Source organism: Alligator mississippiensis, chromosome 5 (assembly GCF_030867095.1).
Source record: "Alligator mississippiensis isolate rAllMis1 chromosome 5, rAllMis1, whole genome shotgun sequence".
NCBI lineage: Eukaryota > Metazoa > Chordata > Crocodylia > Alligatoridae > Alligator > Alligator mississippiensis.
This window is the reverse complement of record NC_081828.1, coordinates 8,449,249-8,469,636: the sequence shown is the minus strand read 5'-3', so window position 1 is coordinate 8,469,636 and position 20,388 is coordinate 8,449,249. Positions and strand designations below refer to the sequence as shown.

The 20,388-nt window shown below is 44.3% G+C and overlaps 1 protein-coding gene across 3 annotated transcripts in view; it reads left to right on the top strand.

The window, feature by feature from the left end:
- EPS15 (epidermal growth factor receptor pathway substrate 15) overlaps positions 1 to 20,388 on the top strand; it is a 96,810-nt gene that overhangs the window by 60,147 nt on the left and 16,275 nt on the right. For all 3 annotated transcript variants that reach the window (XM_014598698.3, XM_059727825.1, XM_059727826.1), the window contains exons 14-19: positions 12,693 to 12,854; positions 13,891 to 14,088; positions 16,196 to 16,393; positions 17,074 to 17,151; positions 17,425 to 17,515; positions 18,567 to 18,602. In XM_014598698.3, coding sequence (XP_014454184.1) covers positions 12,693 to 12,854; positions 13,891 to 14,088; positions 16,196 to 16,393; positions 17,074 to 17,151; positions 17,425 to 17,515; positions 18,567 to 18,602 — 763 coding nt within the window. The remainder of the gene's footprint in view (positions 1 to 12,692; positions 12,855 to 13,890; positions 14,089 to 16,195; positions 16,394 to 17,073; positions 17,152 to 17,424; positions 17,516 to 18,566; positions 18,603 to 20,388) is intronic.

The window sequence follows — 20,388 nt, the reverse complement described above, 5'->3', positions numbered from 1 at the left end:
ATTGCTTGAAGAGAGGCTGATGTGTGAATGAGGAGAAAGTATGTTGGGGGTGTAAAGCCTTGCATAGGAGAAAGCAATGAAAGCAGAAGATTGGAGCAAGCAGAGGGAGTGACCAGCATTGGTGAATAATGGCTCAGAGTTGAAGGCAGAGGTAAGACTATATGGCCCCATAAGAGAGGCTAATGATTTAGGAAGATGTAAGATTTAGGAAGCCAATTCAGAAAACTGGGGCAGGAAGGAATATGACTATGTATGGAAGAGATATCTTAAGTGATAGCTTCAAGAAACTTAAAAGGTAATTAGGCCAGGTAATGGTAGAAGACTCCAGTAATCAAGGTAAGAATTAGGACCAGTTTTAAACTAGATTAGAAGACAAAAAAATCTAGTCCACTCTTAAAATAATGTATTTAAAGAAATAGTCAGTGATGGAAAGAACACCTGTCTCGCCTTTTAAACAGACCATCTAATACAGACCTGGATGTTGAGAACCCATACAATATTTAATACAATATGAACTTGATGGTCCCCTTGATCTGAATCAGGTCACGAAAGCAGTCAACAATGATGGGCTCCATGGTATCCCTACAGAAACTTGCTAAAAAGGAAGTAATTGTCTCAAGCAGCAGATGTGTCCGGTCCTTCACATGTAGAAAGAAGGGACTGTTCCTCAAGACTGGAAAGATGCTTTGTTTCTCTGTCTGCAGGAAGAAAGGAAAGGGTTCTTATTGCAGCAATTTTTGTGGAATATCTCTTCTGTCCATTGGCAAAGTCTTGTCTAGTGTCGTCCTTACCCATCTAGCACTAGCTGATGATATCTTGCCTGAATCCCAGTCCAGAATTTGTTTAGGATATGATGCCACAAACATCTGTCTCATAGCAGGTCTAGAAAATGTACAGGGAGCAGCATTATGATCCCTTGAGAGTATTTATAGGTCTGAGTAATGTGTTTTGAGAGTGTAATGAGCAAGTCTTCATTGCATTTGGTACTTGAATGATTCAGGTATCCCCTTTCTGCCCCTTCCCAACTTTTTAATATAGCCAGATAGCATCAACAGGATGTATGACAGTGTAACACACCATGTCCTCAGTGCAGATCTTCATAATTCAAGCCAGGGTTAATCAGGGATGTGTTATTGCTCTTGCCCCGTTGCTGTTGCTGGCTTCTGCTGTATACCGTGCAGATAAAAAGTTCAAAAGTGGTTTCCCTGTTGACTACTGCCCAGGTGCTTTAACTCATACAGGCTCATGGCCAGAAACAAAGTGTTTTGTACAACCATTTGAGAACTCCAGAAAGAAAACTTAGATGCTTTCCCAACCACTTAACACAGTGGGGGAAACAAGGCTAGAGACTTTTGAGCATTTTGCCTATCATGTATGTGTTCTTTGCTGTTGCCAAAAAAACCCAATTCTACATGTTAGTAAACCGTTGTGAGCTTCTGGGCATCTGTGCAGTCATGTTGAATCTTGGTCTTCGCTTTGATCTCATGACATTTAAGTAAATCAAGAGATAATGCTCCTAACACTGCTTTACAAGTCTGAGGCCTGGACTATCTGCTGAAGGCACATTGAAGAACCTGAGTACTTCCCTCGGCATGAATTACGTACCATCTTGTGCGTCAACGGGAAACCATGGGTCAGCAAAGTAACAGTGCTTCAGAAAGCCAAGACAACTTGCATATATGCCATAATGGTTAAAGCCCAGATTTGCTGGGTAGGACAAGTGGCCTTCTCTGAACAAGACTGTCCAAGTGCTTTTTACATGGTCAGCCACTGAATGGCCTCCATGAGCAAAGTCACCAATACAAAGATAGTTTGAAAATTGCCTGGAAAAATTGCAGAATTTCTCTGGACAACTGCCAGGACACTTCTCCAAACAGACAACATGGCAGGCTGCAGTAAAATCTGGTGAGCTGACTTCTGAAAACATTACTATTAGAAAATGAAGCAATAGATGAGGAAGGCTAGAACAACTCGGCTGCAGATTTTCCTCCTAATCTTTCCTCATGTTATTACCAGTTTAGCCTGTTGTCATGTTTCTCAGGAATTGGACTACCCCATCTCCAGCAGACTTGGAGATAATAGCTGAGACAGCTTCATGCTTGTCCTGAGGGAGTGTCATGCCTGCTGTATTTGCTTTTCTTGTGTTTTCCTTTAAATTTTCCCCCCTACATTTTTTTTTCCCTGTTTTCTCTTTCATTTCTTCCCTTCCATGTATCTCTTCCAGTTGACTGCTCCTTTATTTTGCTTGCTTTCTTCTTTATGCTCTTAATGTTTGCAGCGTGGGGAAGCTGATATGCTTTCTGTCCTGATATATGCTTCCTGAGAGCTGGTTAACTTCCTGGTAAAGACCCAGGCCTTGATGGGATTTGAAAATAACGTTTTTACTCTGAGGAGACGGGGGCCTGACATACATGTGCATTATACACTTGAGAGAGAGAACATGCGATCTGTCAAGGGTTTTCAATAACCAGTGGCAGAAAGCTTGTCCATCTTGATGCTGAAGTCGCAAGGCAGTAGACATCTGTTGCTAGGAATACTTAGCACTGCGCTACTGTTCCAGAAAATATATCTGTTCCCTTTAGTAGAGGGCAAACTGTTACCAAAATAAAAGGTGTTTCAAATAGTGTCAAAATACACCATTTAATTTTCAATGCCTGCACCATACCCGTGTGAATCTGAGCACCATATGTGTAAGTCAGTAAACTAATGTTATATTCAGACCTGCAAATTGTCCATATGGAAGAGTTAATTTTTTTAAATATATTTTTTTTCCTTGATGTGACTTGCATAGGACTGGCAATATTAAGATGATTAAAAAGGAAAAAATGATATATGAATCAGTCTGTCCTCACTTTAGGAAAGAGGAGGGGAATTTTCTATTTTTAAATATCTTTCTTTGTCACATCGATTTAAGATATTTCAGTGCTTATTCTATTCAAAGCATCACTCATGCGTAACTGTTGACAGCAGCTAAGGGGAGAGATGGATACAAACTGTTAACAAGGCAGCTGTTGTGTCGGTATGATCCTGAAGCAATGCAAGTGTAGGGTGGCCATTCCAACTTTAACCCTGCTTCATTGAGAAAGCCAAGACAACTTACATGTATGCCATAATAGTTAAAGCCCAAATGTGCTGGGTAGGATGAGTGCTAGGCCTTCTCTGAACAAGACTAATCCAGGTGCTTATTACATGGTCAGCCATGGGATGGTCTCCATAAGCAAAGTAAGGATGGAGCTAGACTATTCTCAGTGGTGGCAGAACAAGGAGGAATGGTCTCAAGTTGCAGCAAGGGAAGTTTAGGCTAGATATTAGGAAGCATTTTCTCACTAGGAGGGTAGTAAAACACTGCAACAGGCTAGGGAGGTGGTGGAAGCTCCATCCTTGGAGGCATTCAAAACCCAGCTAGACAAAGCCTTGGATGGGATGATCTAGTTGGGGCTGATCCTGCTTTGAGGAGAAAGTTGGACTATATGTGACCTCCTGAGGTCCCTTCCAGCCCTACCTTTCTATGATTCAGGGCAGTTCTAACTCGGTTAGATCACCATGGTATCACATGAGCATAACAGGGAGATTGTAACAGATGATGTATGCTCTTTAGCAGCAGTAACTCCATTTCTTCTTTTTAGAATAGGTAAGTTGTGTGTGTGTGTGTGTGTGTGTGTGTGTGCGCGCGCGCGCTCTGGCTACTAGGCTTGTGTGAATAGGGAAATATTCGATTTGGATTCGGCTGATTTGGAGGATAGTGATTCGATTTGGATCACTATCCCAAACTGATTTGGCCGAATTGGCTTCGGAAGATTCAGCACTGATTCAGAGAGATGTGGTGATTTGGCCATAGACTATAATGGGGAATCACTGAAATACCTATAACTTTGTCATTTTTTGGCAGATTTGAATGAAAAAAGCAGGCATGGTAGCCCCTTCTGAGGGCATGAAGCCTGCCAAGTTTCAAGGAGAATAGGTGCCGGGGTTTCTGGGAAACGGCACCTCAAGCTTTTGAAAGCAAAACTCGTGACGTGACTGTGTGTGTCTGTTAAGGCAGAGTGGGATGAAAACAGCAGGGATGGTAGCCTGTAACGGGGCCTTCGAGGTGCTGATTAGATCTCTGCCCGCCCACCTGTTTCTGGGCCAGCCGCCCCTCTTTTGCTCAAGCAGAAACAGTTCATAAATGGGACAGAAAGACTGCAGACAGAGGTTTATATGCTGTTTCTATGTCCCTCCCCCAGAGCACTGTGATTGGAAGGGGACTCAGGGAAAGATCACAGTCACTGGCCAGCTATAGATGTCAGTCTCCGCCCCCCCCCCAAGCTCTCCCTCCAACTCTTCCCAGTTTCTGTTCCCCTGCAAGACTGCTATGCCATCTGAATCTCCAAATCTTTTTCCGAATTTTTTCTGAATTGATTTGGAGGTTTGTTTGTTTTGTCTTCTGATTCGATTCTGATTCGGCGATTCGGCCTCCAAATCGGGTCAAATCTTCTCTGAATTAAATCAGCGACCAAAGCTTCGCACGCCCCTACTGGCTACCTCTTCATTGATATTTAGGATTGTTTAAGTGTGTATGTCTTTGAGTATGACTTTCATGGTCAGTCTTAATGTATCAGTGTAGACTGTGTTTAAATGCTAACATTTATCATCAAATGCCTAATCAAAGGCATTTTTCCAGAGACATGTGACTAATTAAAACATTGGTTAGTGACCTGCCCATATCCACAATGAATTTCCTGAAAGGGAAGGACTACCATAGGAGAGGTCCAGCTCTGCGCTGGGATCAGGATTGTGCTGTTTGTGTTTTAAGAAGCCAGCTGGTTCTGAGGTCTTGCCATTGCAAAGTCGTCCCATTTCTAGCAGTTTGAATCTCTAAAGAGCACTGGCCAGAGAAAGCGGGAGGGGTGGAGAAGAGGAGCCTGGAAGGGCCCCGGAAGGAGCAGCTAATAATCCGAGAGGCTTCCTTCAGTCTGTATTATATGGCTGGGTTTCACCATTTCATAGATTCATAGATTTCTAGGGTCAGAAGGGACCTGGTAGATCATCGGGTCCGACCCCCTGCTCCAGGCAGGAAAAAGCGCTGGGGTTAAGTAACCCCAGCCAGATGCCTGTCTAATCTGTTCTTGAGGTAGGGGAAGGTACCAAGGTAGGGGAAGCACCACCTCCCTTGGAAGCCCATTCCATATTTTGGCAACCCTTACCATAAAGAATTTCTTTCTTATGTCCAATCTAAATCTATTCTCCTTCAGTTTGTGGCCGTTATTTCTGGTAACCCTGAGGGGCACCCTGGAAAACAGAGTATCCCCTATTCCCTGCTGAAACCCCCCCCTGATGAGTTTGTAAGCAGCCACAAGATTTCTTCTCAGCCTTCTTCTGCAGAGGCTGAAGAGATTCAGGTCCCTCAGTCTGTCTTCATAGGGTCTTACCTGCAGGCCCTCAACTATATGAGTAGCCCTCCTCTGAACCCTCTCAAGGTTATCCATATCCCTCTTGAAGGGTGGCACCCAGAACTGGACGCAGTACTCCATCTGCGGGCTCACCAATGCCACGTGGAGGGGAATTATCACTTCCCTAGACCTGCTTGTGATGCACCTGCTGATGCAAGAAAGAGTGCGGTAGCCTTGCTTATTACCTCGTCACACTGGCGACTCGTGGTTGTTCTTGCGTCAACCAGGACTCCGAGATCTCTTTCCACTGTTGTGGTGCTCAGAACGGTACCCCCCCAGTCTATAGGTGTATTGGAGAGTCTTTCTCCCCAGGTGCAGCACCTTGCATTTATCCTTGTTAAATTGAATCCTATTCTGATCCGCCCACTTTCCCAGTCTATCCAAATCCGCCTGAATTCGCACCCTGCCCTCCAGTATGTTTACTGTACCCCATAATTTAGTGTCATCAGTGAATTTGGACAAGGTGTTTTCAACACCTTCATCCAAATCACTGGTGAAAATATTAAACAGTACTGGTCCCAGGACAAAGCTTTGGGAGACACCACTGCCCACATCCCTCCACGGAGAAACGCCCCCCTTCCACCACTACTCTCTGGGTGCATCCCATAAGCCAGTTTTTCACCCACCTTACTGTGAGAAATCCATATCACAGCTACTCAGTTTGCTCTTAAGAATTGGGTGCAATGCCGTGTCAAAAGCCTTTTTAAAATCCAGATAAATAATGTCTACTTCCACTCCTGCATCTAAGCACTTCGTGACCTTGTCATAAAAAGAGACCAAGCTGGTTGCCCCTTACCATTGTGTTACCCGCTGGCCTCCTGCAAATGTGATCCTTTATGATTTTTTCTAAGGTCTTGCCGAGAATAGAGGTGAGGCTAACTGGCCTGTAATTACCCAGGTCCTCTTTTCTCCCCTTCTTGAAACTAGGGACCACGTTGGCCCTTCTCCAGTCTTCTGGGACTTGTCCCAACTGCCACAAGCACTCAGACAGCTGCAGTGTTTCATCAGTGCAAGGAGTGGAGGAAAGCTTTCAGCAGAGTCTGCGGCAAACAAAAGATTTGGCATTTGATGCTCTTTACTTATTGTTAGGGATCTACCTAAACCTTGATTTCCCTGAAACCCCAAAACTTAGGGTTGCCTCCAACATCCAGGGTTACCTGCAAAACCTGCAAAAAAGAAAAATAGTTAATAAAAATAAGTTTTTATTAAGTCTTCCGCTCCTGAGCGGGCCTTACAGCCCACCTGGGAGGGGAAGGTGCTGGCTGGCAGGACAGCAGGAAGTGGGCAGCAGGCAAAATGGTAGCTGCCCCTCCTTCCTCCCCTCTGGGGCCTCTCCGCCAATCAGCAGTGAGGGGCAGGGCCACATGAAGGGCAGCCAGCATCAAAATGGTGGCTACCCCGCTGTCCTTCTTCCCCCTGGGGCCTCTCCACCAATCAGTGTTGAGGGGTGGGGCTGCTACACAATGCCTGCAGAATGGGCTCTTTGTGCCAGGACAAAGCCATGAAAATGGCTTTGTTTTCCTGTGAGTTAAGTAGGTCGCTACTTACTGCTGATAAGGATAAGTCTCCCATGGAAATGAGGTCTTTATGATCATAAGTTGCGAAAAAGAGAAGCTACTTGTCTGCTCAAATAAAATGTGATCATCTGTCAACACTGTTGAGACCGATCTCTGCTCTGGTGCCTGATTTGCTGCCGTCTGACGAGAACAGCTGGGTAATGAACTGAGATTTGTCACTGGTCTTTCTTTGTGAAACAAAAGAGCAATCTGATTTTAAACACTTTGATTTTAATACTCAGTGGTAACAGCTGACTGAGTAGCTGCATATTTGTATGGTGCCTGGTGAAGGAGGCCCCTAAATCCCTCGTTTACATGTTTCCGGTCTTAGTTCACGGGAGACGCTGATCACAACTAGTACTTCAAGGAGGAATTTAAATTATGCTGATTGTCCTAGCAAGGGAGGGGACTATCTGAAGTGGTGAATAAAAACCCAAGCATTTAGTTCCGGGCTTTGTCACGCTTTTTGTCACGCTAAATGAGTCAATTATCTTGTGCATCTATAAAATGGAGAAAACTCATTCCCAGGGTAACTTTATTAATATTTGAGGTGCACAGATGCTGAGTACCACAGATTTGTCTAAGGCAGTATGCTTAAATCCATAAATATAACACAGAAAAAGTGGAAGCAATATACTGTACATGATTTGTTGGAGGCGGATGGCTACTCTCTTTAGTGCCAATGGCTTTTTTTAAGAAGAAAAAATCCTGAAGACATAATTGCGCATTACTCAATAAGGTAATACCCTCTAAAAGCCAAACAAACGTACATATTTATCAGTATCTAATATTTATGGGATTAAAGTAAGCGTATAAATACAGCAATAAAATGGTATGATCTTTGTTTAAAGACTGGTCTAAGAATGTGATCTATAGCGTAACTATTGAATTACATTCTTCTTTGAATTTCTGTTTTAATGGCTGTGTCTGAGAGCATTTACAAGTAGACATTCTCGTTTGTTCGCTCACTGCACGTTCCATCGATTTCTTGTCTGCTGAGCTGAGTTGATGTGACTGAGATTTATCACTTAAATGGCAATGTATCCTCCAGTGAATCATTTTAGTTTCTTTTCTTTATCATTCATGGCATGGTACACAATCTATGTAATCTGGAAATGAGATTTACAATTTATAGCATCAGAGACCTTATTTGACTGAATGTTTCTCCTCTGTTTTGGGAAACGAAAGTGTTAGCTAAAGAGTTCAGGATGACTTGTGGTGTTTGGGGTTTTAAAAATATATTACAATATATTTAACTGTTTGGCCAGAGTTACTCACCCTGGGAGCCACATCCGATCCTCCACCAAAGCCAGAGAGCCGGGGGGGGGCGAGGGTGTGCTGAGCAGCCTGCAGTGAAGGTGACCACCCTGCACCGCCGAGCTGCTCCAGCCTTCCCCATGGGGAGTATGTCCCGAGGTAAGTGGCATGGCCGCAGCCCCTGCCCCCAGCAACCCGGTTTGCCCCGCCGCCGCCTGAGGGAAGTGGCCAGGGCTTTGGTGGAGACGCCCCGGAGAGCTGCAAGTACCGTGCCAATGAGCCTCGTGCAGCTTGCAAGCCATGCTTTGGCCACTGTGGGTCTAGAGGCACTGTCCTGCTAGTAGTAATTTTGGCAAGGGATGACATCATACTAAGATAAGCAGCTCACACGCTGTGGAGAGCAGTGATTTTGTTGGGTCTCTGGGGCCGCTTGTACACATGATGGGAGTTTAGTTCTCCCTAAGTTGAAACAGTTGGTTTTTAATTGGTGGGCTTTTTAATTGTGTTGATTTTAAAAACCCACCATTTCAATTTAGGGCCTTCTGACACTGTTACAGAGCACTGACGGCCCCCCCCGTCAGCTTTCCACCCCCCCTGGGCTGTCATAGGCAGGCTCCACCAGGGGAAGAAAAACAAAACGGTGAGGAGCCCCTATTCTTTATTTTCCCTCGGAGCCTACCTGCCTCCTGCGTGGCCAAGGGCGAGCTGCTGGCAGGCCCTGAACTATGGCGGGACTTGGTCCTTTCCTCCGTGGTGGCAGCATCCCCTGGGCAGCACCTACCTGCTAGTGCCCTGCCCAGGCAGTCCTGGGGGGTGCCACCACTGCAGAGGGACACCCCCCACCCGCCCGCCCCCAGCTCAGGGGCTGCATGACCCAATGGCAGCTTGCGCAGGCAGGCTCTGCTGAGGGGGGCAAAAAAAGCACCGAGGGGTCTGATCTTTGTTTTTTTCTCTTGGAGCTTGCCTGCATCTCCCATGGCTGGGGGGGCGAGCTGCCAGTCGGCTCCTAAACTGAAGGGGACCCCAGTCCTTCCCTCTGCCATGGTGGTGCCCCCTGGGACTGCCCAGGCAGATGCTAGTGGGTAGGTGCCACCACCACGAAGGAAAGGAACAGGCCCACCTCCACCCCCTGCAGCGCGGGGCCCGCTGACAGGTTGGCCCCCAGCTGCAGGAGACGTAGGCAGGCTTTGGGAGGGAAAAAAAAAGATCAGGCCCTTTGCTGCTTTTTTCTTTCTCTCAGTGGAGCCTGCCCTGAGCTGCAGGGGACCCGGCGCTTTCCTTCATGGGGCAGCATCCCCAGGGCCGCAGGTCACAGGCAGCACCCGGCCCGACCCAACAGTGCACGGGGCACTGGAAGGCCAGGTGTGTTTGTGGAAGCTCAGGCTTGGTGGGCTTCCAGCGCCGTCCCCGCCACCTTCCTGCCACCTAGCGCCGTCTGGGAACAGGCTGACTTGCCCCTGGGGCAGTGCAGGAAGGGGGGCGGCTGAGTGTCCTGGCAGCCAGGGAAGGCGGCAGGAATGGTGCACAAGGCGCTGGAAGCCCGCCAAGCCCGAGCTTCCCCCAGCACGCCCAGGCACCCAGTGCCCTGTGCACAGTTGCAATTTGTTACGTAGCAAACTAAAAAACTAAAAGATGTGTTTTACTTTGCTATGTAACAGAGTCATTTAAAGTGAAATACACTGCTGCACGTGTACAATGCGATGCAGTTAAAACGGAATACGTTGCCGCAGGTGTAAACAGCGATGCCATTAAAGCAGTCCAGAAAGGCAGTTAAGCTGCTTGAAAGACCTATTTTGTCATGTGTACCGATGCCCTGGGTGGAGCGGTTTTCTCACATTCCTCCCCTCCCCCCTCTCCTCCCCCCCCACCCGGAGCTGCCTCTTCTGCTGCCAAGGGGTGAGCTGCTGGTGGGCTGAGTGGCCCCTGAGCTGCGGGGGGTCCCAGACTTGTGGGCTGGATTAAGTTGATTTTCTATGTTTCTGCCAACTTGGCTGTGAAATCGATCTTAGGCAGCTTGTAGTAATTTTGAGGAAATTCTCAGAGCACTAAAAAGGACAATTTTCCAGCCTGTCCTCATTTAAAATGTACAATTTTTCTTTCTCCCTTTTTCAGCTTGTACAGTCTTTAAGACAGGCTGATTTCAGGCGGACTTGATGTTTCCTTTCCTTGTACCGGTCTTGTCCCACTGCTAGCACATACTTGCGTATTGGCTAGGAACACTTGTGCAGGTAGTCAGTCTGAGGTTGGTCTGGCCACTGATGAAGAGGAGATGGGAGGAAGCAAATAGCCCCGAGTGGTGTTGGGAGTGTAGTAGAAGTGTATTGAGAGAGCAAGGGTTGGATCTCACCAGTTTGACTCAGTCAAGAGCTGGAGACAGCACTTTTGCTGAGCCAACCCAGTGGAAGAGACAGTCGGCTCAGCTGCATGGGTTCTGCATTAGCAAACAGGCAAGGGGCAAATATAGGACCTGCAGCACTCTTAAACTGCACAGCATCCTGAAAAAGTCCTTAGTTTCATAGTCTCATAGTTGGTAGGGTCGGAAGGGACCTGAGCAGATCATCAAGTCCGACCCCCTGCCATGGGCAGGACAGGATGCTGGGGTCAAATGACCCCGGCTAGGTGTCTATCTAGCCTCCTTTTGAAGACCCCCAGGGTAGGAGCGAGCACCACTTCCCTTGGAAGTTGGTTCTAGATCCTAGCCACCCTCACTGTGAAGTAGTGCCTCCTGATGTCTAGCCTGAACCTATTCTACATCAACTTATGGCCGCTGTTCCTTGTTACCCCGGTAATGCTCGGGGGAACACAGACTCTCCCATTGCCTGATGGTCCACCTTGGCCAGTTTATAGATGGCCACCAGATCCCCTCTCAGCCTTCTTTTGTGGAGGCTGAACAGGTTCAGGTCCCATAGCCTCCCCTCATAGGGCCTGCCCTGATGCCCCCCCTCATCATGTGAGTCACCCTCCTCTGGACCCTCTCGATGCTGGCTACGTCCCTCCTGAAACGCGGCACCCAGAACTGTACACAGTACTCCAACTGCAGCCTGACCAATGTCATAGAGAGGGGAGGATCACCTCCTTGGACCTGCTTGTGATGCATCTGTGGATGCATGACAAGGTGCGGTTGGCCTTCCTGATCATGTCCCCACACTGTCAGCCCATAGATTCATAGATGTTAGGGTCGGAAGGGACCTCAATAGATCATTGAGTCCGACCCCCTGCATGGGCAGGAAAGAGTGCTGGGTCTAGATGACCCCAGCTAGATGCTTATCTAACCTCCTCTTGAAGACCCCCAGGGTAGGGGAGAGCACCACCTCCCTTGAGAGCCCATTCCAGACCTTGGCCACTCGAACTGTGAAGAAGTTCTTCCTAATGTCCAGGCTAAATCTGCTCTCTGCTAGCTTGTGGCCATTGTTTCTTGTAACCCCCGGGGGCGCCTTGGTGAATAAAACCTCACCAATTCCCTTCTGTGCCCCCGTGATGAACTTATAGGCAGCCACAAGGTCGCCTCTCAGCCTTCTCTTGCGGAGGCTGAAAAGGTCCAGGTTCTCTAGTCTCTCCTTGTAGGGCTTGGTCTGCAGGCCCTTAACCATACGAGTGGCCCTTCTCTGGACTCTCTCCAGGTTATCCGCATCCCTCTTGAATTGCGGCGCCCAGAATTGCACGCAGTACTCCATCTGCGGTCTGACCAGCGCCCGATAGAGGGGAAGTATCACCTCCTTGGATCTGTTCGTCATGCATCTGCTGATGCACGATAAAGTACCATTAGCTTTTCTGATGGCTTCGTCACACTGCCGACTCATGTTCATCTTGGAGTCCACTAGGACTCCGAGATCCCTTTCCACTTCCATGCCACCCAGCAGGTCATTCCCTAGGCTGTAGGTGTGCTGGACATTTTTCCTCCCTAGGTGCAGCACTTTGCATTTCTCCTTGTTGAACTGCATCCTTTTGTTTTCTGCCCATGTGTCCAACCAGGACAAGGTATGCTGCTCTAGGATATAATTATTAAATAAGTTAATTTATCACTCTGGCATGCCATAATAAGACTTACGGTCAAGAAACCAAATATATGGGTGTATAAGCGTAGGAGAGATGTGATATAATAATCTAAACCAGGACAAGGTTCTAGATTTTAAATTGTTCTCCCAACTCTGTTCTTGGGTAAATTGGTTAATGTTTGTTTAAGCATCCTGAAAATACCTCACAAGAATGTTTTAAAAGTAGCTTGAAGATGCATATCTATTTAAAATGCTGATGCCTGAATAAATTCATATTTAAAAAATAACTATTTCACTTGCAGTTATTATTCTACAATCATTTTTGGATGTTTATTTTGGGTTTTTTTATGTTAGTTTTCAAAAGTCGGTGACATTTTTGGATTCCTATAATCTCAGCTGTTCTGTACCTTCAAAGGTCAATGAAAAGAAGTTTACAATGTGTGTCATTGTAGGATCTTCAGGATGAAGTGAAGAGGGAGAGTAGTAATCTGCAGAAGCTGCAAGCTCAGAAACAGGAAGCACAGGAAATCCTTAACGATCTCGATGAGCAAAAAGCCAAGTTGGAGGAGCAACTTAATGACATACGACAGAAGTGCACTGAGGAGGCTCATTTGGTAAGATCTGGTAGTTTGCATTTGAGAGTGGTTCCTTTCTTTGAGATGAAGGGTGTTTTTTGTGGAAGTCCTGCTATACAGTCCTCCAGACAAGAGTAGTACTTGGGCAAGGTGCAAAGCTTGCGTAGGAGGAAGTGTGTCCCTTTGGACTTTGAGGAACAAGGTATAGGGAACAAATTATTTGTTCAGTGGCCTTTTGATTCATATAGGTTCGGCCAGGTGCAGATTTCATGGACATTTGGGCTGGAAGGGAACCCGGAGGATCATTGAGTCCAGCCCCAGGTTGGAAACTGTTAGCTACCGTCCTGTAAACTGCAGGTACACCTAGCAGCATCCTGACATGAGCTCTCTGAGCAATGTACACCATTTAGACCAGTGGTATTCAGCCTTTTGGCCCCACAGGCCAAATCAGTGGCGCAGGCCCCTGGACTGAGCCCTGTGCTGCCCAGATTGGGCCCTGCACCATGCCATTTAGCCCTATGCACCCAATCTAGCATGCAGAGCCACAGTAATCCAGCCCATGGGGCTCCTCACAGGTCCAGATATTTGGCAACAGGGGAGTGGCAAATTAACTGCCACTGCTTTCCTGCCACCAAATTTTTGGATCTATGAGGATTCCCTGTGGGCTGGATGACATGGCTTTACATGCTGGATGTGGCCTGTAGCCTATGAGCTGGGGGCTGAGCACCCCTAGTTTAGACTATAGGTTTCACAAAATGCATTGATCAATTCTTGATGATATGAACGATTCCTTCTTTGTTATAGCATAACCCTAAACAAAAGGTTTTAAATATAAAAACACGGCCTACATTGGTCAGAGAAACAATGCTAAAACCCTGCTGACCATTGTGATATTGCAACCCAGCTGAAACCAGTACTGACTTAACCTTTATGATCAAACGATTTTAAATCTCCATTGGGAAAGATCATAATTGTAGATGAGGTTTTATGCTTTCCTGGTACTTGAAAGGTAGGTTTTGCCAAACACACGTTATCTTCGGTTTTGGCTTTAATGAAGTGTTCTTTTACTTCTCAGATTGCCTCGTTGAAGGGTGAAATAACTAGTCAAGAATCTAAGATCTCAGCATATGAAGAGGAACTGTGCAAAGCTCAGGAGGAACTGAGTCGCCTGCAGCAAGAAACTGCAGAGCTTGAGCAGTGTGTTGAGTCAGGGAAGGCGCAGCTGCGACCCCTTCAGCAGCATCTGCAGGATTCACAACAGGAAATCCACGCAGTAAGTCGCTGTGCCAGAGATCTGCAGATGGCAACCTAGCATCTTAATTGACATCCTTGTCCAGTTTGGCCTGGTCATTGCTGTCTTTGGCACGTTTGTTTCTTCGATTTACCCAGACTTGTTTTCTACCAATTCCTGTTAAGATTCTTGAGTTTAGATATTGAAATACAGGAGGATGCTATATTATATAGGTATTATGATGATGATAAGGTATTTACTGTTTTGCAAGGTCAGTAAACTTACAGATTGGATGAAAAGAAGGAGACCCTTTATTCCTTGTAATTAGAAAAGTGCTCACCTCATTAAAATACTTTTATGTAAAGAAAAAATAAAATTGGGAAGTGTAGGTACTAGTAGCACATGCTTGAGATGAGCATGGACAGCTGGCTGCTTGTCTAACTTTGTACTCCTTTGCTCTTCTGTTCCTCAGCTGATTTGATGTGAGTAGAAACTTTCTGATGGTAACATAAAGCTTTGATTTGGAGCACCGTCTAAACAGGATTAAGACAAAATTATCAGATTTGTTCCTGTTTGTGTTTAGGACAGATTAATTAGATTGGCATTTTCAGAACTGTCAGGGGTATTTACAAAAACACTTTTGTAATTTTCCTTCTAGCGCTTCTGTTGCTGGCGCTCAGTTTCATTTCGTGTGAATCGATTTCTTTGGAAGAATAATTGTAATATATTTACACAACTTACTTTCAACCATGGGCATATAATTTAGTTAAGAAACAGCCTTGGCATTGTTGCATTCAAGGGCACGCAGCAAGGTTGAGAGACTCTAGCGTCTAGGTTTTTTTTCCCTTTTTTGTGTTAGTGAGAGATGTTTTCAATGATAGCTGGTCCTTCAGTTTATTTTTAATGGTTGTTAGTTAATTGTTCTCTTATCAAAATTAGTGGTATTTGGATTTTGAACAGATTTTCATATTCATGTCAGTCTTCTTTTGTAGTCCCATTGAAGTGGTGTTGTAGCCGTGATGGTCCAGAAAATGTGCAAGGGGCAAAGATATTTTTGTTTTTTTTTTTTTTTGGTAATACTTTTATTGGATCAACTGTATATTGCCGGATCAATAAGATGTCACTAACTTTGCCCCTACAGTGTTTTTCTGGTCTTTTAAATTTTATTCCTCCTGGCTTACAAGTAGTAAACAGCAGGTATATTAGTTGCAGGATGATCCATTGATTAGTTCACTATGTGGGCCTTAAATGATGCTTGGGTCATTTCCTCTGATCTCTGCGGGATTCCTGTATGACTTAGCACATCACTTAAATCCAGAACCTGAAAGGTTTTTAGAAGCAACCTTTTATTTAGTTGCCAATACAATCTCAGATTTTGAAACCAGTGAGAATTAAGCACCTGAAGACCTGGACTTCATTCCTTATACCTCATCTAGAAAATCAGTTAATGTTTCCCTACATAGTAGGGTGGTGTTGAGTTATCTAATAAATGCATTACCTGTGTGTAGATCAATATAGATGTATATCTAGTTAGGGAGATGCACTTTTTTTTTCTTTTAGACTCCAAAAAAATGTGGTTCTCTTTGCCCCTCTTTGGAGAAGATTACTAATCTGTAGTTGTTCCCTGAGGATGGGAATTCTGATAAATCTTTATTTCTCCATGTTGGGATTATGATTTAGTTTTAACTTTCCTTATTAAAAAAATAAACCTGGCAGCTGGGGACTAACACATCTTCCCTGCACTCTCAGATGGGTCTGTGACTCTTTTGCTACTACTGCTACTTGTCTTCCCGTCTCATTGGGTGTTGTAACAAACCAAAATGCGCTGAAGACATTTGACAGAGGAAGAGACAATGCAATAGAGGTTGTGACTTGTCTAGCTCTGCCCTTTAAATTCTTGCCAGAACTGCAACTAAAAACCTCAGTTCTCAGCATGAGTTATTTACTTAGACCACAATATCTCTCCATTTTTAAATATGAATCATTCTAATGCATGTCCTGAATCACATACCTAAGATTGAAACCAAAGAGTAGGGCTCTGTTTCATCACTTTCAGGAAATGGTGCTATTACTTTTGCATGTATGCAAGCATAGCTTGTACTATTTTGCCCTGCTGCAATACTAATGCAAGTTTTCATTCCATTTACAGGTGCAGACAAAACTGTTTGAGCTTAAAGATTTGGAAAATAATCAATTTAACTGGCATAGTCGCCCACACAACACACTTGTTAATGGGACAGCAGATCATTCTAGTCTTAGCAACAGCAGCAGTGAAACTGCTAACCTTAATGAGAGTGCTGAAAGGGAGAGTTCAGCAGAAGATGAACAAATAAGTCATGAGTCTCCTGTGAGTAAAGTGCTCTGATTTATATTCTCTGGTACAATACAGCAGATCAGTGAAGTCTGATGAAATGCTTGTAAGTTGACCCTGTGTATAAAAAGCACAAAAAGAATGTCATGGTGTTATTTTGGAGAGCTGCATTTCATTTAGCTGAGAGGAGAGTACAGCAGGAGAGTAGGCAATCTCTACTTGCCTGACAAGTGGCAGCTTAATAGTTGATTTTTGTATAATATACAGCTGTTCGTAAAACAAGGTTTTTGTAAAGTTAATGCTAGAAATTGATACAGAAGTAGAGCAGTCAAGTAAGGTAACATGGAGTGAAAAATAATGCGGAAGTTGCAGTGCCTTTTATCTTGGAGTCTTCGTTCTTACAGCATCTGCAGGATTCACTAAAAATATTATATAGTACTCTGCAGCATATGCAGAGCCTGTTGGCCAGTAATAAGATAGTTCCCTTTTAGATATTTAAATGTATTGCAGTGCATTTTAATATTTTATTTGGCATATGGAAACTTCATATTCAGCAGCTCAATCCTTTTTTTTTTTAAATTGGCATGTCTGAATTTAAAACATATTTGGCATATTTTTTTTTTTAAACATCCCACTTCCCACCATGAAATCTTGCTGTTTTCTAAAAGATAGAATCTCTCCGTCTCTGGATTTTATTATCCTTCTTGTTCGTATAGGTAACGAATAGTCCTGAAACAACACAAGCTGTCATGGAAGAAGAGAAAGAGACCCCGACTGAAAACATTACCAAAAAAGTGAGTTTGAATAAACTTTGCAAAGAAATACACTTTTGAGACGATGCATTAGATTTGCATCCAAACACAGCTTATACAGTGACCATTTAGGGAGACTTTCTGTTGACTGACCTCTCAGATGTCTGTTGATATGTTCAGCAGAATGCAAGTTGTTTGCCTTTTAACATTTTAGGACCCTTATTTTCTCTAAATTTCAAAAGAAGGTGTTATATCTTTCCTATCTTTTTTTCTTTCTAAAGAATGTCATGCTTTCCCCCCCCCCCCCTCCCCCAGGAGGAGCCATTTGATGAAGAGTCTCCTCCACTACCTGATCCGGTTACAGAAGCCAATTTAGATTTCTTCCAGTCTGACCCTTTTGTTGGCAGTAAGTAGAAATTCAGTATGAATTTACTGAAGAGGATTGCTTAAACTGGTGGGTGTGAAATCGTAGTTTTGTTGGGACTAGAACTTTGTTTTATTCTTGGTCCTTTCACTGACTTTGGCAGTGTCAAACTTACTGGAATCAAATGCAAGTGTGCTGGTCCAAGGGCCAGGAGAAGGTAACAAACAGCTTTTCCAAGTCCTGATTATGAGGAAAGAGGTTTGAAACTTTCCTCATTTATCCACACCTTCCCTGCCTCCTTCCAGCAAAGGCAGGGGAACGGGAGGGTGTTTATACTGAAACCTGTTATGTTGAGAAGCCCTCTTGTATGAAAGGTGAAGGAGGGCAGTTTCAGTCTGTTCCATATTGTATAAACTTTGAGCCCATTGAAATCTAACCTGAGGGGAATAAAAATGATGTGTGATTTGCTGTCGTTTCACTGAACACTTATCAGCAATGTTATTGGTGTAGTTTTGTATTCTAAGGGCTTGCCTATAGAGGAAAATTAAGTAAAATTTAAACCAATGTAATTCAACTTAATTTATTATTAAAAAAGCTCTTGTATCAGCAGTCTTTTTCAGAATTAAAGTTCTCTGAAATCAGTTTAGCATGAATCACTTTTGTATAAATTGAATTCTGACTTCAGTTCTTAATGGAAGTGTTGACACAGGAGTCCAATGCTGTTTAATTTATCCACTTTAACAAGTGAATTTGCATTTATTTTGAGTGCCCCCATGGGGACAAGCCCTGTGTGTGTGTACATATATGTATGGCTAAATGTTGTGCTATTTGTTTGTTTGTCAGCAGGTACCACACAAATACATCTTTGAGCTTTATCATCCCTTTTGAATGTGCTCTGTGCTAGGAAATAGTAGTGGCAGTGAATGTTGGCTTTTTAATACCATCCATTCTAGTCCTACTAACATGAATTAAACTTCCCCTGAGTAATGGTGGCAAGGGTTGTTAGCCTGTTTTGAATCTGTACCTAAGTAGCACTCAGTTCAGTGAATATTTAGCTAATAGATTTGTGACCATTTCTCTTTTTCTTAAACAGGTGATCCTTTCAAAGATGACCCCTTTGGGAAAATTGGTAAGTAGTCTAACAGTAGCTCTTTTTTTCCCTACAAGGAGTTATATTTTATATATCTAATATGGGGGGAACCCAAGTGATTTATTTAGAATATGGAAAAACTTTAAGTTTTGGTCATTAGTTTCAATCTAAGCAAAGCAGTAATGACCTGAAATAATTACTATTTGATAGGTGAACCATGTCTTACAGAGCATCTTAAGTAAGTTTAGGCTCCATAGCTTTAATTATTGTCCATATAAAATTTCCTACTTCAATTGGCAATGCTCAGCCACTTGTATCAAGTCAGAGTTGAGTTCGAGGTACCCCAATAGTGGTGTCAAGCTTATTTCACTGCCAGTTTAGTATCTGTCCTGTAGTTAAAAGGGGCTGGTTCGTGAAGGTTATTGATCTAGCACCTTTTACTAGCATTATATTGCTTAAAGTTGAAGCCACTGCTTAATTAGAATGGTGATCTAGACAGTGTCACTGCATTACTAGGTCCTGAGCAGGGTGACTTTCTCTGTTACAGCTAGAAAAGTCTGCTCTTTTTGTATTGACCAATGTTTCCTGAAGCCAAATACAATGGTTGATGTAGCTACAAATGGTATATGGAATACAAAATAAGGAAAACGAAAGACAGTTGGAGGACAGTAGCAAAACAGCATCGTATGCCAAGCTCTATATGCTGGTACAAGAAATGCATTGGAATTCCTAGATGAAACGGTATTTTAGCAGAAATGGAAAACAGACCTAGTTGGAGCATTATCTTAAGGAGTGATATAAGGATTTTAATCAGTTGCCATTTGTCTGCCACTTCTTGAGATGCTGTTGTTGTAGATCTTTTCAGTTCAGTAACCTGTCTTACGTATTAGTATGCAGTCACATGGAGAGCGTTATAATTCCCATGAGCTTGCTGATCCTGTTTGCACTCTAGACTGAGAATTCTTCCTCTGTGCAGTTGTTTGCCAAACGTGACCCATCAAACAGTCTGCCTATTAAGAGAGGAAAGGTGGGGAACAGCTATGATATGCTGGAGTTATGAGAAACTGGTTTCAAGGAAGTGAGGATCCTTATTAGCAGCAGATAAGACTTCTGGAGGAAGATGCTGAGAAATGTAGAATCAACGGAAGTTGGAGACACTTGGTAGAATCAGAAGTGATCTCCCCCGCCCCAGGTAATGATCAGGGAAGTTCCAGGGTGGTTCAGTTCAGCTAGGCAGTGATTTTAAAAGTAGTTCAAAGTACTGGAGCAAGCTACCTTTAGTCATGCATCTCCCCAAATATTTACCCAAGCCCTTCCTCTGTAAGGCATTATCCTTCATTCCGTGCTTCCCTAGGCAGTGTTCAGCTGTGAAATGTTCAATTAGACATTGGGCATGGACAGAAGTGCAGCCACCACTGCCAAGTTACCAAAGCACGTTCACGTCCAAGCCCTTCTGATGACTCCACTGCAGTCGGGCTTTATTTAGCAGCTGTGCTGTCAGATCATGAAGTATGCTCTGGAAAGGCACCAGCTCCTGACTGAACAGTGGTGGCCAACTGGAGGGGCCAAGTGTCTTTGTGTTTTCAGCTGGCTGCTGAGCAGCGACAGAAATCTTATGCCACTTGGCAGGTGTTGGAGCAGCTCTGCTGTCAGCGTGGCAAGTTCTGCTGCCACAGAGGGTTTTCTAGGCTTCGGCTTCTCACTCCAATCTTGGCTTCCCTCCATGGGGACTGGGGCCCCGCATCCCACCTTGCATGAGGAGTCAGGGAAACAATTTTTCAAGCAAGTTCAAAGTCCTTCAGAATTCATTGCGCTCCTCATGGCA